Source organism: Rhincodon typus, chromosome 8, assembly GCF_021869965.1.
Source record: "Rhincodon typus isolate 14 chromosome 8, sRhiTyp1.1, whole genome shotgun sequence".
In the NCBI taxonomy this organism is placed as follows: domain Eukaryota; kingdom Metazoa; phylum Chordata; class Chondrichthyes; order Orectolobiformes; family Rhincodontidae; genus Rhincodon; species Rhincodon typus.
Window position 1 is genome coordinate 45,313,348 of NC_063339.1, and position 15,915 is coordinate 45,329,262.

At 37.1% G+C, this 15,915-nt stretch overlaps 1 protein-coding gene across 1 annotated transcript in view; it reads right to left on the reverse strand.

Moving 5' to 3' along the window:
* Positions 1-451: 451 nt before the first annotated feature.
* The window catches only part of exoc5 (exocyst complex component 5), a 67,434-nt gene continuing 51,970 nt past the window's right edge, over positions 452-15,915 (reverse strand). Inside the window, exons 8-14 of the mRNA XM_048600116.1 lie at positions 14,765-14,912; positions 14,445-14,553; positions 8,169-8,289; positions 6,911-6,997; positions 5,010-5,118; positions 3,068-3,283; positions 452-1,341 (exon numbers count right to left, since the gene is read on the reverse strand). Of these exons, the coding sequence (XP_048456073.1) occupies positions 1,153-1,341; positions 3,068-3,283; positions 5,010-5,118; positions 6,911-6,997; positions 8,169-8,289; positions 14,445-14,553; positions 14,765-14,912 (979 nt within the window). The 3' untranslated portion in view covers positions 452-1,152. The remainder of the gene's footprint in view (positions 1,342-3,067; positions 3,284-5,009; positions 5,119-6,910; positions 6,998-8,168; positions 8,290-14,444; positions 14,554-14,764; positions 14,913-15,915) is intronic.

Consider the following 15,915-nt stretch of genomic DNA (forward strand, 5'->3'; position numbering starts at 1 on the left):
TGTTTACAATTTTCCTAGTGGAAGCATTCTGCAGCTTTCCACCAACCATTTCCAACTTTTCACTCTTCATATTCAAGAAGAAATACTGCACAGCGCGCAGGCACGGGAAATAATTACAGCCATTACAACTGCGTGGGAATGATGCAAAATCATGTTGTAGAATGAGAAAATGGATCAGTACAAAATGTAAAAATTACTGACCGATTGTTTGTAGTGCTTCCAGTCACACTGATAGACAAGATTTGTTTAGAGAACATTTAAATAAACTACAAAATAAATTTGAGTTCTGTTGAATTCACTGATGTTTATAGCAAAGATAATTAAAGCTCACTAGAAAAGAAAACATCCCCCGTACGTTAAAAGCAATGACTTTCAGAATGCTCAATTCTTCTTCTATCTCCTTTAGCAATTGTTATTAGCGTAACAGAGAACAGTAATAACACCACAAATGTCAAAGGTATCATGTATTTAATCGAGCACTATTTGCAGCAGCTCATTAATACTAAAGCTAAGTCAACCTACATATGAATGGCATAACAGAAACACATTACAACCGCCTCAACCCTCACCCCATTTCATCATGAACAAAATAACCTATGAAGCAATACGTTCGATATGCTGAGGCACCTGCTGTAGCTGTTTAATCAAAGACCTGTATAAACAAATACACTCCTAGTAATATAGTGTTACATCTGTGTACAATAAGAGGAAGTGAATCCATTATACCTGGATAAAACACTGTACATTTTCTTCAAACACGTGTTTATAGAACTGAGCTTTAAATTTATTATTCAGTGCTTCAACAACCTCCCTGATTGTATTTAATGATGAACTAAATTTTGTTACGTATGCAAACTGACTTATGTTAGTAGCTTCTGATAGGTTCAGCTCCAGATAATCATTAGAGCATAAATTGTGCAAAAATATTACCGTGTTTGACTTGGATTAACTCAGCCTGTTTTTCAATGAAACAGTTCAATAATGGCTGCTTTTTAGTGACGTCACAAATGTCCCAAATATATTTGTAAATGGCTATATAACAGGGGTTGGAATGCCCTGTATTTAAAGCTTCCGAAGTTCCAAACAGCCTAAGCCCAAAAAGTCCAGGTATCAAGCTCTGAAACTGTATTCCGATTCAAACACCAAAGAATTTCAGCTGAAATGACGACCGAGGCGTGCTGATCTGTAGTCAGACCGCAACTGCACAAAGGCATGAAGGATGTTCTTGTCAAGATTAGTTAGATGCTCTCCAGAACAGACCTGCTTTAAGTTGTCAGGTGCTACTACCAGGAGATTACAGAGTGCATGTAGCGTATCAAAAAGTTGCAACACCAAGGGAATCTATATTTTAAAAAAAGAGAAAAAGTGCAATTAGCGGTTGTAATTCAAGAGAAATTGCATCTTTGGAAGAAAGCTTTAATCTGAAGAATGCAAAAGATATGCACCAAATAGGAAGACTAATAGCTTGGGCAGAGGTTTTCTTTATCCCATTCCCCACATCTCTCCCCTTAAAAAAAAACACACACTGGAACCATTATCTGGAAAGTATAAACTTATCTAGATTAGATGATGATTAAGTAAACAGAAATGCTTATAAAAGAGAGAATACAATGGAAAACATGGAACTCTTGTGATGAATTGGAGGATTTTTTTTTTTTTAAAGAAAAAGAGCAAATTACACTTGTAACATGCCATGAATAATTCTGCTACTGAACTAATAACTGTACTGCATTTGTCAAGTTGCAAGGACACAATGCAGGTCAAAATGGGATTTATCTTCTCTCAAGTCTGATTTTTATGATGTATATTGTATCAAAGTTGGGTTGTTTGATCAGGAAATAAAACAAAACCTTTGACCAGTTTCAGGTTTTCAATTCTCCAGACATCACATTTTTTAGAGTTAATGTACCATTTTTGAAAGCTGACTTGTTAAGGATATACAAATGGAAAGTGTTTACAACATATTAAAATACTTTAGAAAAGCTGCTTGAAAATTGCAAGAGCAAGAAGTACTCTAAAGAGTGACATCCAGAAAAAAGTGAAAACAATTTCTGCCATTTAGTCAGAGCTGAAAAGCTACAGACCGGAGGATAAAGTGGACAGCAACAGAAAAAGGAGATGACCTAGCTATTGCTGGATGTCACAGAATGGTTATATGTACAAGCTACAGTGAATGACTGAAGATAGTGCAAAACAGTTGAGCATGGCATACCAGTACCAATCTCCGGTTAGGAGCAGCTTAAAGGAGATTAGTAGAAGTTATATACAAGGCAACAGTTTGTAACCTTGGGAAAGAAAGACATTAGCTTTTCAACAAATGCATACTACCACAGTTAAAGATTACAAAAATACACTACAATTAGAATAGAACATAGCATTTATATTACTTTGATACAATAATGCAAGTGTCCATGCATAATTATTTACTGTCATTAGTAAGCCTCCAGCATCAGTCTGACATTCTACACCATCTGGTCATAGAACTACAGAAATGCTTCAATTAATTTGCTGAAAATAGGACAGGTCAGCCTGATCCTCAATTCTGAATGTGGATTTGCTGAATATCTGCATGGTTATATTTAACTTGTTTACATTAATGATTTTCAACGATTTCTAACATGCAAACAAACAGGTGCTTGGATTAAAGGCTTAAGGTTAACCAAAATTTCAGGTGATGATGTATATACTTTTAACAACACTACATAATCACTTAAAGGATATTCCATTCTATTACTCCTGACAAACTAAATCAAATCAATGTATATTTATATTTATTATTAGGGGGAATTTAGGACATTCCAAAATTAAATATTCAGTTCACTAAGGTATTGTTTACTATTTGAGGCAGTTTTTCAATTAATTTAGCATTTTGTTGAGGGAGAGGTGATTACAAGCAAATCACAAACAAACAATGGACACACTTAATAAGTCTTTTTTAAGTCACAATAGTTTCAATTTGTAAACAAACAGGCAAGGAAATATTTTATAATTAGCAAAATGCAATGTAAAACAACAACAGTACAAAGCCGTGTTGAGACAATGTTAATATTAAGAGTATATACGACACCTTAAATTCTTTGGCACACTTCCGATATTCCGCTACATCACAGATAGCCAGCATGCCACCCATCGAACTGTAAGTATACTGCTGAAGGTGCTCATGAATTAGACGATGGAAGCGAACTCCAAATTCTGTTAAAACAGTATCCACATTCTTCCCGTCCATCGAATTTCGATTTTTTTCTACTTGCTTCCTGACATAGCCACAGACTTTGACACAAGCCTACCCAAAAAGGTCATGAAATGTGACATTATTACAATTTGCTGTTGTATTATAATAAGCAGAGAAAATGGGATATTGCATTATATGCTAAATGCAATTACTTCAAAACTGCATGGCAATTAAACATTCAGTGTCATCTGACAGTTGCCAAGTTTATAATGCTAACAGACAAATTTTCAACTTGTAATGATTTTCATTAACCTCTACGCTCCCCTGATAAAATCACTCAAAGGCCAAATCGAGCTTTTTATTTTAAAACAAAAGTGTTAATCGTATTTACTTTTAAACATTCTGTCTTCACAGGATAGGCATACCAACATTAGTTTACAAAACATTCATCCCAAATTAATAATGACTCGGGAGCTTGTTTATAATCAGATTCCTGCTGAGATTTGTCATTTGATGTATTTCTAAAGCAGCTGCTCCTATGTAAGGAAACAAAATGATTGCAATCCCAGCCAAACACCATGACTTCTAGGATCACTGCTGAATATGTATATCTCTCAAAGATTTGTAATGTTGTTGTTGTACATGGACTAACCTTGACAAATCAATCTATTATCCCAGCCAACTGCATTCGTCAATCATTTTGTTTTATATATAATGAGAGGCCACCTCAGGAGTCCCAACTGTAAAATGTACATTATGGAATGCAGGGCACAAATATCTTTTCTTTTGAGAGAGTTCCTTTTGAGATCTTCTGAAGAACTACAGTTTGATTTTTGAGAGCCACTTTTGGATTGCACTGTGACTGTAACAGCAGAATTGAAAATCATCTTGTACCTCTAGAAGTCAATGACCATTTGCCACACTGAACACCTCTGACCATCCTATACTATAAATGGCAACAGGCTTTTGAAAGTTATATAGCAGAATTAGCTAGCTTTTCCTTCTAAGTCCATAGCCTAAAGGCATGAGCAGCAGATAACCTGCAGATTTTTAGGGATGTCTCAGTCCTCAAGTCTTGATGCAAATGATCAATTTTCTTTCTGGACATTGTAAAATTAGTACAAGTAAAATCAACTCCTTAAATGCAATACTATGTAACAAATTGTCACCAATTTGGTCTACTGAGTTGGGGTGGTATGAACATAGCACAACTTGTTTGCATGACTTTTGAATAGTCAGATGATGAGGTTTCAAACTCTATTCCGGGAATTAAGCAAGTAATATAGATCTAATCTAGTTCACGGGGGAATTACATTGACAGAGATGCCATCTTCTGGATGGACATTAAAATGAAGTATGTTGAGTTAACTGTTAGAGATTTTGTGGTTCACTTCAATGAGTAGATACTTTCCCAAACCAAAATTCTGCCTCAATGATTTAAAAGCAGATTCATTGTGTTTGTGGAACGTTCCTGCATACAAACAAATTGCCCTTTTTTTTTGCACAGCAGTGACTGCACTTCAGAAAGATTTATTGAATGCCAAGTCCTTTGGAATGTCCCAGTGATGTAACAAGGCGCTATCAAATGCTAATTTATCAGAAATTCAGAAAGTGAAGTTAAAAAAGGAGGCTAAAAATATTAATACAGATTCAGACTGCTAGCTACAGCATAAAAATAACTGATTACAGATCATTAATTCTTTCCTAAATTTTTCAAAGCAATCATTCAGCACATTTGGGAGAATTAAACATAGCAATGCTATTTTATGTACGATAAAACTCAGATGGTATTGTGTGATTATGTTTTACATATTGTCGAGAATCTGAGAATACATACATTAGTATATTGAATTAGTACGTTGTTTTCGTCTTCTGGCTTGAAGTCTGTCTTTTTTTGTTCAACACTCAGGATGTGCTTCATATGCCCAATCATACAATTCAACGTCCTTCACAAAACAAAGTAGGTACTTTAATGTGGGATGTACCAGTTACGTCATTCTATGTTGGTACAGGACTACGCAATTTTTTAAAATTGCAAAGAAACAGCATACAGATATCATACAGATGTAAATTTTAAGATTTATACTGTGTAAACAGGGTAACCTATGAAACATGAATATCTACAGTTTTTGAAAACTTTGAAAGGTTGATTATTGCATTCCACAGTAATAAATTACTCAATCCAAATCCGAATTATACCAGATACTAAACTAAATGTATGCCAAGACCACTGCTACTGACTACTTTTCTTCACAATCTAGTTGTAGATGACAGGGAGATGTTTCACCTGCAATCTTGAAGACAAAGATTATGAATCCCAGAGCTATAGATTATGCTCAAATGTTCAAGCTAGATATCAAGGGATCAGACTCCTCACAAGCAAGTTGAATTTAGATGGCAAATTGCAATGTTGTATACGTGGGTTAGGTAAGTACCACATTGTTCAGGGAAAAATATTACAGCTGGCAGATGTCAATTTTCTGAAACCCTTTAGAAACTTATAACACTGCATAGAGTATCAGGGCTAGTGTGATCTGGACTGGATTTGATGGCCAAAATGCACAGTGGAATTGGTCAGGTTTACTTCTTCCAAATTGAGCTGGATTTTTCAATCTAGTTTCCCAGATCACCCAGATATTATGGTTTCAGGTGGGGTGAACAGTAAATATACCCTGAATCTCAAACTAACAACTGAATGGAGAGAAGGTTAGATGGACAAGTAGGTATTTTCTTATTCAGCATATAAGAGAACATCAACTATAATGGAAACACGGAGAAGTTGGAACTGTTCTTAGCCTAGAGATATTTAAGATTTAATAAAGAATGTCTAACTTCAGTCAAGGGTTTTGACAGAGTAAATCAAGAAAAATTGTTTACACCGCCAGGTAGGTCAGTAACCAAAGGACAAATATTAAAAACAACTGGGGAAATAACTTGCAGGAAATAAGGTGGCACCTTTTGAAAAAAAGTATACAAGCAGCCGTTACAAATCTGGATTAATCTGCCCAAGGAGGAGGTAAAAACAGATTTGACATTAACTTCTAAAAGGCAAACTGAATAAACATTCGATAACGAGAAACTGCAGGGCACTGGATGGAAAGCAAAGAGTACACTAACTAGGGCACTATTTCCAAAAGCCAGTACAGGAACATTGGGCTAAATGGCATCTACAGTCTTAAACTAACAAATGAAGTTATTATTGAACATATACAAAAGTCTTTGTTATTACATAACCATTCAAAAATGTTTTACTCATATTTACAAAATTATATTTCCAAACACTAAGAAACAACTAGTGGAAAACAAATGCTTAAAAAAAGTTCCATTCATACAATCTGGTTCATAAATAGAATCAAATCATTCGAATGAATTTACTTGTTTACTATTAAATGTGCAGTAATCAACTATATTAGGACCAGAGATTTTCAGATAGATTCTGTAGAAACTTAAATAAAACATGCTAATTGAAAATATACTGAACATTCTTTAGAAACTTTAGAATCTCCCATTCAATTGGAAAAAAGATTTTCTACAGTGGAAAATGATTTTTTTTGCAGGAGAAAAATGTTTATTTTTGGATTAAGCAGCTCAATGACGACACTGTTTATTGAAAGGCTGTATCTAACAGATGTCTGATGGATGATTAACCAACCAATAATGAGATGCCATATAGACAGATGAAAAACTGAGATTTAATGACATCCCTGATACGGCATGTTGTAATGAATTTATATTTACCTGTCAATCCCTGTATCCAGTTTAACTTCCATCTGTTCAATCACTTCTTTCTTCTTCTGTAGACACTCAGTCAGTTTAGGAGAAGAACTGTAGGTACAATCATTTGCAAAACATCAACTTAGTTGGAATGAGGAGAAATAAAAAAAGGTAGATAATTAAACAGATAAATAATAAGCATTTTTTTAAAAAATAAGATACTGAAAAGCTTTTAGTTCTTGTAATTTTTATGATAAAATACCTTTAAGATTTGAAAGCCTAATCAATGACTTTTCACAATGGAGCTTTAAGGATGTTATACTCCATAACATTTAAGATTCAACAAAAGACAGCTTTTTCATGCAATATGAATATGTTCCAAACAATAATAGTCCAATAGGTTTATTTGAAAACACAAGCTTTCAGGGTCTCAGTCCTTCTTCAGGTGTTACTGAGAGGTAGTATCAGACACAGAATTTATAAGTTAAAAAATCAAAGGTTCACACCATTGATGAGGATGTACTAAACAAAACTAAGATACTGTTAAATCTTTAATCAGTTAGAAGGTTTTAATTGATTAATATGTGTATATGTAAATCCCCGGATTCCTTTCAAGTCACGGTCCTGAGAGAACAAAAGGTTTTATCAGTGTAAAGATGAGGTGACATTTTAGGTCAGACGATGCACGTAAAGCGTGACACCTTGTTTAGAATCTGTTTGTGTTTTGGTTTGGAGTCAGACTGGCTTTATTTCTAAAGTAGGAATTTATAAAACACAATATTGACTGACGGTCTACAGATTCATTCGTGCACGTGAGAGAGTCAGGGGCAGAGGGGGAGTTGGGGGCAGAGAGAATACACACACACCCACACCCACCGCCCCCCTCCCCACACGACACACACACACAAACAAAACCCCATAGATTAATAAAACCATTAGTTCTCTCAGGACTGTGACTTGAAAAGAGTTCGGGGATTTACATGTACATATTAATCAATTAAAACCTTTAACTGATTAAAGACTTAACAGTGTCTTAGGTTTGTTTAGTACATCCTCAGTGGTGTGACCCTCTGATCTTTTCCTTATAAATTCTGATACTACCTCTCTCACTAACACCTGAAGGAGGACCGAGGCTCCAAAAGCTTGTCTCTTCAACCTGGTGTCATGTGATTTCTGACTTGTCCACCCCAGTCCAACACCAGCACCTCCACATCATTCCAAATGATTATTAGTATAATCAGAGATAGATTGAAATACTTGTCAATTAACAAAAATCTCTCACCTTAGCAGTGGCATGAGGTGGTCGTTAAACTGTTTGTCAAACAAATGAAAAATTGTATTTGCCTGTTGTACGACATCTAAAAAGTAAAGAGATCCTGTCTTGGAATCTGTTGATGGGATTGCTGAAGGAAAGAAAGATGACTTGTTCTCAGTTTTTAAATCTTGTCATAGGAGCAATTATCATCACAAAACTTAATTATCTACTTTATTAATCTTCTGGTTAACAGAAATAGACTGGCACAGTAACCAAACTCAAAAGATATAGGCAACTCATTAGTCTAATTTAAAATCTCTACAATAATAAGACAATCACTATACAGGTGTTAACACGATTTCAGAAATGGAAGTTTCTACTCTTGCTTAATTTCTCAGGGGGAAGAGATAATTCAAGTGAAATGGTAAAGACCAGTGATACAGTTTATCACACCAACAAGTCATGCTTGACAAACTTGGAGTTCTTTGACGATGTAACCAGCAAGGAAGATAATGGGGATCCTGTGGATGTGGCATACCTAGACTTCCAGAAAGCATCTGACAAGGTGTCACATAAAAGACTGATCCAGAAAGGGTTTAAGGTAGAGGATTGGCTGACTGACAGAAAGCAGAGGGTCGGAATACATGGGTCCTTCTCTGGATGGTGGTGATCTTTGATTAGTGGGTTGCTGTGGGGTTACAATCCACAAAATTATCTGCAAGCAGGAACAGCGAGCAACATAACAAAGTTCATGGATGATAACAAAACAGGTGGAAAGGAAGGTAATGATGAGGAGATAGAGCTTACAGATGGATATTGTTAGGCTAGGAGAACTGCCCAGAATCTGGCAGATGGAGTTTAATGTGGATAAGTACAAGATTGTCCATTCTAGCTGGAAAAATAAAAAGGGCAAATTATTATTTAATTGGGAAGCAGAATCAAAGTGTGTCAGTGCAGAGGGATCTGGGTGTCTTTGTGCATGAATCACAGAAAGTAGGTATGCGGGTGCAGCATATAATAAGAAAGGCAAATTGAATCTTGGCATTTATTGCACCAGGACTAGACTATAAGAGTAAAGAAGTGTTGTTACCATTATAGAAGGAATCAGTGAGACCACATCTGGAATATTATGTTCAGTTTGGGTCTCCTTGAGGAAGGTTGTGGTAGCACTGGAGGCATTTCAGAGGAGGTTTACAACGTTGATTCCAAGGATCAAAGGGCTTTCGTACGAGGAGCAGTTGTCTAGCTTAGGCTTGTACTTGCCGGAAATCAGGAGAATGAGGGGGAATCTGACTGAGGTCTATAAAATGCTGAAGGGGATTGATAAAGGGGGAATCATCTGTTCAAAGTCGACCTTGTAGGATAGTCTCGAACGAGACGGCATAGACGGCAGTGAGAGCAGGTAGGTGCAAAACTGAGATGAGGAGAAACTACTTCTCTCAGACAGTTGTGAATCTGTGGAACTCACTGTCACAGAACACAGTGGAGGCAGAATCAATCAACAGATTCAAAGAAACAGATACAATTCTGATGAAAAGCATGATAAAGGGCAATGTGGAGCTGGCAGGAAAATGGAGTGGAGATCAAGACAAGATCAGCCACGATCATGTTAAATGGCAGAGCAGCTCGAAGGGCTGAATTGTCTACTCTCACTTCCCATATTCCTATGTTACCCCCACTCCCTGCAAAAGGCTTTTACTAAATTCCAACCCTCAACACTGGCTGCCCGCAAGGATGCATTCTCAGCCCCGTACTGTACTCACTGTACACCCACGACTGTGCAGTCGAAGTCCGAACAAACTCCATCTACAAGTTTGCTGATGACACCATCATGGTGGGATGGATATCAAACAATGATGAGTCAGAATACAGGAAGGAGACAGAGTGATTGGTGTTGCGGTATAATGATAACAACCTCTCTCTCAATGTCGGGAAAGTAAAAGAACCGATCATTGACTTCAGGAAGAAAGCAGGAGGACATACATCAACAGAGCTGAGGTGCAGAGGGTCGAGAATGTCAGAAGTTCCTGGGAGTGACGATAACCGACCATCTGTCCTAGGCCTTCCACGTGGAGGCAACGGTCAAGAGGGCACAACACCTCCTCTTCCTTAGGCAGCTTATGAAATTCGGCAACTTTTACAGATGCACCAGAGAAAGGCATTTTATCTGGGTGCATAATGGCCTGGTACGGCAACTGCTCTTCCGAGGAATGTAAGAAACTACAAAAAGTTGTGTGCACAGTCCAACGCATCACAGAAGCCAACCTCCTATCCATGGACTCCATTTACACTTCTCATTGCCACGGAAAGTTGGCCAACATCAAAGACTCAAACCACCCTCCCACCCCGCCTCCTTCCCCGTCCCATCCTGGTAATGCTGTCTTCAAACCTCTTCCATCAAGCAGAACATGCAAAAGCTTGAACACGCAACAACAGCTTCTTCTGTCATTATCAGACTGCTGAATGAAGTTAGAAGGGTCCAAATAATACTGATCTTGCTAATGTTAATCTTGCTTTGCACAACTCTTGTGCTGTTGTAACCTTGTACGCCTTGATCTAAGCACCCTATGACCTATATGCCCTTGTTTGGTATGATCTGCCTGTACTGCTCACAAAAGCAAAGCTTTCCACTCTACTTAGGTACATGTGACTGCAAATCAAATCAAATTTGTTAGTCTCAAAATTGCAGGGATACAGTGTGATTCTTGGAACAGCCAAGAGTGGCTGACCAGCAGTAAATTGGGCTTTTTAAAACTATAGAAAGAATTATGTCATATGATTAAGTGGGTAAGATATCAAAAACAAACAGGTATTTATCCAAATGAATGGAGATTTGAGTTTTAAAAATTAAATGTTGGGTATATTATCACTTAAAATTTTTAATTAATACGTTCCTTTCTTTGACAGAATCTGAAAAGTCTCTGGTCCTAATTTGGTTGATTGCAGAGCTCCATACATTAGTTTTGGTAAGCATAACGATACACAAGTAAATGCATTTGAGTGATTTGATTCCATGTGTAGGCGAAGTTTTATGTTAACTGAAGATTTCCTTCGCATTTGTTTTCTCTCTCCCAACCTCTTATTACAAATAAGCTTATGTGAGAAAAATATTTCTGAATTGTCAGTTAATGACAAGAATGATGCACGGAGGAGCGTTAGATGATTGCTATGCAAGAATTTTCATGCAATGAATGCATCGCGAAAAGAGACCTACAGTTTTTATCAGAAAATTATTTTTCATTTATCAGAGTAACTGCCAGTTACTTTGAAGAGTGTTGAAGTGCAAACCTGGAAATTGTTTTAGAAACTACACTGCAATGGATGGATTGTTAGGAACTTCAAGATGGATGAATTAATGACCTTGTTAATCCATAACCATCCACTGATCTTGCAAATTCAGACTTGGAATCTATTAAATTAGGTTTACTTTGCACCCACAATACTTCAAACCATACACAAAAACAAACATTTTATATCAATTTTTACGCAGAGAAATGCACAAGACTACTTCAAAGAAGTTAAGGGAAGTAACCTGTGAATTAGAGATTAGGAGGGAGGGAGCAGATGCTTCTTCAAAGAAATTATAGACCCTGAAATGAAAGTGCGTTAGACAAGTTGAGGGGCTAGATCTGAAGCAAGAGAAAGCATCAAGTCGTCCCATGAGGTTAAGGTTCAGGAATGCAGAAATTGTGGGAATTGACATGGAAGACAAATTATTTTCAATTTGACTGTGACGTAATAAATTATCTTCACAGTCCCAGTGCTCTTGAACAGTTTCTAGCCTTTGGCAAAGTTCACAACAGAATTCTCACCCAACTCCTCTGCTGAGTTATCCAAATGGGTAGGACTGCAGTTCCATTTCTATTCCTATATATCCGCCCACCATCAAAGAATTGTTACTGTGCAGGAGGAGGTCATTCAGCCATCATGTCAGCACCAGCTCTGAGCATTCAGACATACTGTTAAAGCCCTTAATGACCCTGCACATTAGGGGAAGTGATGGCCTAGTAGTATTACTGCAAGGCCATTAATCTAGAGACCCGGATAACAACTGGAAACCTGGTTCAAATCTCACCAAAAGCTGATCATGGAATTTGATTTGAACAAAAATTGAATTAAAAGTTGATCAGGAAAACCCATCTGGTTCATTAATGTCATTCCTCACCTAGTCTGGCCTACACGACTACATACCCACAGCGATGCAGTTGACTCTTTACTGCCCTCAGGGCAATTCATCACATGAATGTTTAAACTTAGATAATTATCTTTGAATTCAATCATCCAGAGCCCTCTTGAATGTCTTAATTGAATCAGTCTCCACTGCACTTCAAGGCTGGGGTTTTCCAAACCGGAATACAGTATTGAATCACCTGCAACAACTTTTTTCTCTACTCTTGTAGTGTTTATAGTGTTGTTAACCAAGGCCCTATCTTTGGCAGTCTCCTATTTCTCGTCTACATGTTGCCCCTCAACAGTAACATGTGAAAGCACAGCTTCAGTTTTTACATGTATGGTGACACTCCCCACTCAGTTCTCCAGTTGCATGTCAAACATCCAGTACTGGCTAAACAGAAATGTGTGCAAAAACTCATTGTCTTTGGGTCCAACATGAGCTCTGTTCCCTCACCACTGACTTCATCTCTCACCCTGGCATCTGCCCGAGCCTGAATTTTTATGTCGCATTCAACACGAGATGAGATTCCAACCATATTTCTGCATCACCAATAAGACACCTACTTACAACTCCCTAATATCATCTGACTCCACTCCTCCTCACCATAGTTCATTTCTCATCCGTGCTTTTGACTCACCCAATGCCCTCCTGAATGATGTTGCCTCAGGGCAATACATAGATAAGAAACAGAAGAACAAGTTTCAAGTACAGGTCCTGAGGAATGTATCGCTATAACTTCCAAAAATCATCTCCTGGCATCTTGTATCTCCAGTTTTCCTCACAACATCATTGTTGCTGTGAAGTCAATTGCCAAGGCTCTAAGCTCTGGAATTCTTTTGCTAAATCACACTTTCTCCTTGAAGATGCTCCTTAAAATAGACTTCTGATCACGTTTCTGGTCATTGGCCTAATATGTGCACATGTAATTCAGTTTCAAATTTTATTTGCTAACACTTCTATGATCCATTTTAATACATTGAGATGCTTTATTATGTTAAAGACACTACAAAAAAAAAACAAAACTCTTGTTGTTGATTTTAGGTTTCAGAGTTGAGGCCACATAAGGATTTAAACACAAGGCTAAGAACTTTAAGTTTAAAACCAAATTGGTATCTGCGTCATTAGTGGGGCTGAGGTAAAGGTAACTGTAATTAGAGCATACCGACTGCAGAATTTCAAAAAGGAGTTGAAATTCAAAGTACATGGACCATAAACAGCTTGTCAATAGGACATCTGAATTATCAAGACGAAGTGACTTTGACAGCGAATAAAAAGAGTGCTTAAGCTCGGAATTTCATTGCCTGGGATTTTCATGGGATGGAATAGTATTAAAAAAAGACTAGAACATGGACTTAAAAAATAGCCACAACAATCACATTACTAGTCATGTTGGTCATGTTTCATAAAATAAGTGTTGAATAAATAAAATCAACGTTTCATTCAAAGGCAAGGAAATCAGTCAACTCCTCCATGCAGAGATGTAAAGAGAACCTCACTGCCTATTCACATTGTTTTTCACATGTTGCAGAAAGGATCATCTGCAATTAAGCTTGAAGACAATGAACTTTCACATGGAAATACAACTTAGAAGCTTCTATTTCAGTAAACTGCTTGCGTACAGAGAGCTGTAACTTAAAATTCAGCACTGTACATAGTGCATGAGTTCCCAGCCTGTCTAACCTGGAGTACGACAACTGGTAACGCAGATGGAAAAGAAAGAGAACTCAAAGATCTTGAAGGATAACTGCAAGATTCACCATGACTGATGATCTAAGATACTACTCAAATGACAGTGGTCTCAGGTCATAGGGTCATACAACAGCGAAACAGGCCCTTTGAATCACCATGTCTATGCCGATCAACAAAAAAAACCAAACTACACCTATCTCATTTTCGAAAGCTTATGCTGCAAAGACATGCAAAACATACTAAACTGCATATTATTCTGTCTTCCTTTTGGTACTGAACACCAGCTTTAATTTTGGTGCCACAGGGTGATCAAATCAAGTTCAGCCAAAATTGGGGCTATGAGAGAATGCTGGGTGATCATAAATTTAATTAGAAAAAAAAGCCTTTACTCATCCATAGAGAATCTTCTATACACCGAACTTTCAAATTATGGAAATTACCTGCAAGTCCAATTTCTAGAGCATAGTCAATATGCTCAACACACAAGTACTCCACGAGAATAGTAAATATCCGAAAAGCATTCTTTGGTAAATCAGAAGAATCAGACAGCTATAAATAAAAAGTTAAGAATTAGCAAAAACAGACACTGCTTAATATAATTATATTGAGCTGCCCCACTGAAAATCATCCCCAGAATAACCACTTGCAGAAATTTTAAAAGTGAAGGACTACAAGGCATTACTATTGGAGGAAAACCATCATATAGCCCAAGTCCCAAACATACAGTGCAAGGAATTTTATTCTTTAAGAACAACCTTACCCTGTGACACCTCTCAAAGGCCTGTCTGGTCTCCTGCAAAAGATTGACAACTACTTCCTGTGACAGAAAAGTCTCGCCATGCGTGTCAATACTTGGCCCCAGAGGTAAGTTGGTACGCTGGCGAATTCGCTCTTTTAGATCCTGAATCCTACAAAATACACATTCACTATTTCACAGAAGAGTTCACAATTTACGTGCATAAAGATTTACAACTGTACTAATTTGCAGAGGACAAACATGTATAAAAGTATATCATAAGCAAAACAAGGTGATATTACACAGGTTGACTCACCTATGGTGTCAGACATGACAGACTTCTTGCAGTCATGTGAACATCTGACATTATAACCATACCAGAAGCTACCCTTTCTTAAAAGCAAAAGTGAATTCAGTGTTACAGATTGTTGGCCTGTTCGCATTTCCTGCAGGTTTACTATAGTAAGCAAACTCATTGAATCCAGTGTGTAAAACCCTCTGGCTGTGCCTGTGAAACTCTTCCACATAGGCATCTGTCCCCATAGTGTGTAAGGTTCCAAAGTTTTCATTGCCTGTATGAATTTTCACAGTCATAAATTTGAAACAGTTTTGCTCATAATTATTTTACATTTTTACAAGAGAATGGAAACTTTCTAGAAGGTCCAACAGCACAGTATTTCATCAGCCATAGTGTCTGATATTTTGCAATTTGGTACTATTCAGGCAATCAGAAAACCTACAAGTTTTGATTGCTTTTTAATTGGACAGATGTGAACATTTCAAAAAACATGGAACTGCTGTTTCTCTAAACAGCAGAATATTGAGGTAGGACTTTTTAAATGCTTCGAAGCAGCATGCTATAAAAGTATTGCCAGAAATTCAAGACAAATTTTGTTGGGAAAAAAGCCCATAATTGAACAAAGAATCAGGTTTAGCAGCCTCCCTAATCAACCAAGGTGGGTCCAGAAATGAAAGTAATCAGTGAAGTTAATTCAGTGGCCACTGAAGTGAACTTAGCTAAAATAACTCCATCCATATTACTTCAAATCTATCATCCTTGTAAATATTGAATTCAACTTCAATGAAACTTTTACGGAGGTTTCTGACTTCACAACAGAAAGCATGTTAGTGATCAACAGAATAAACTTTTGACACCTCCTCAGGATGCCAATAAT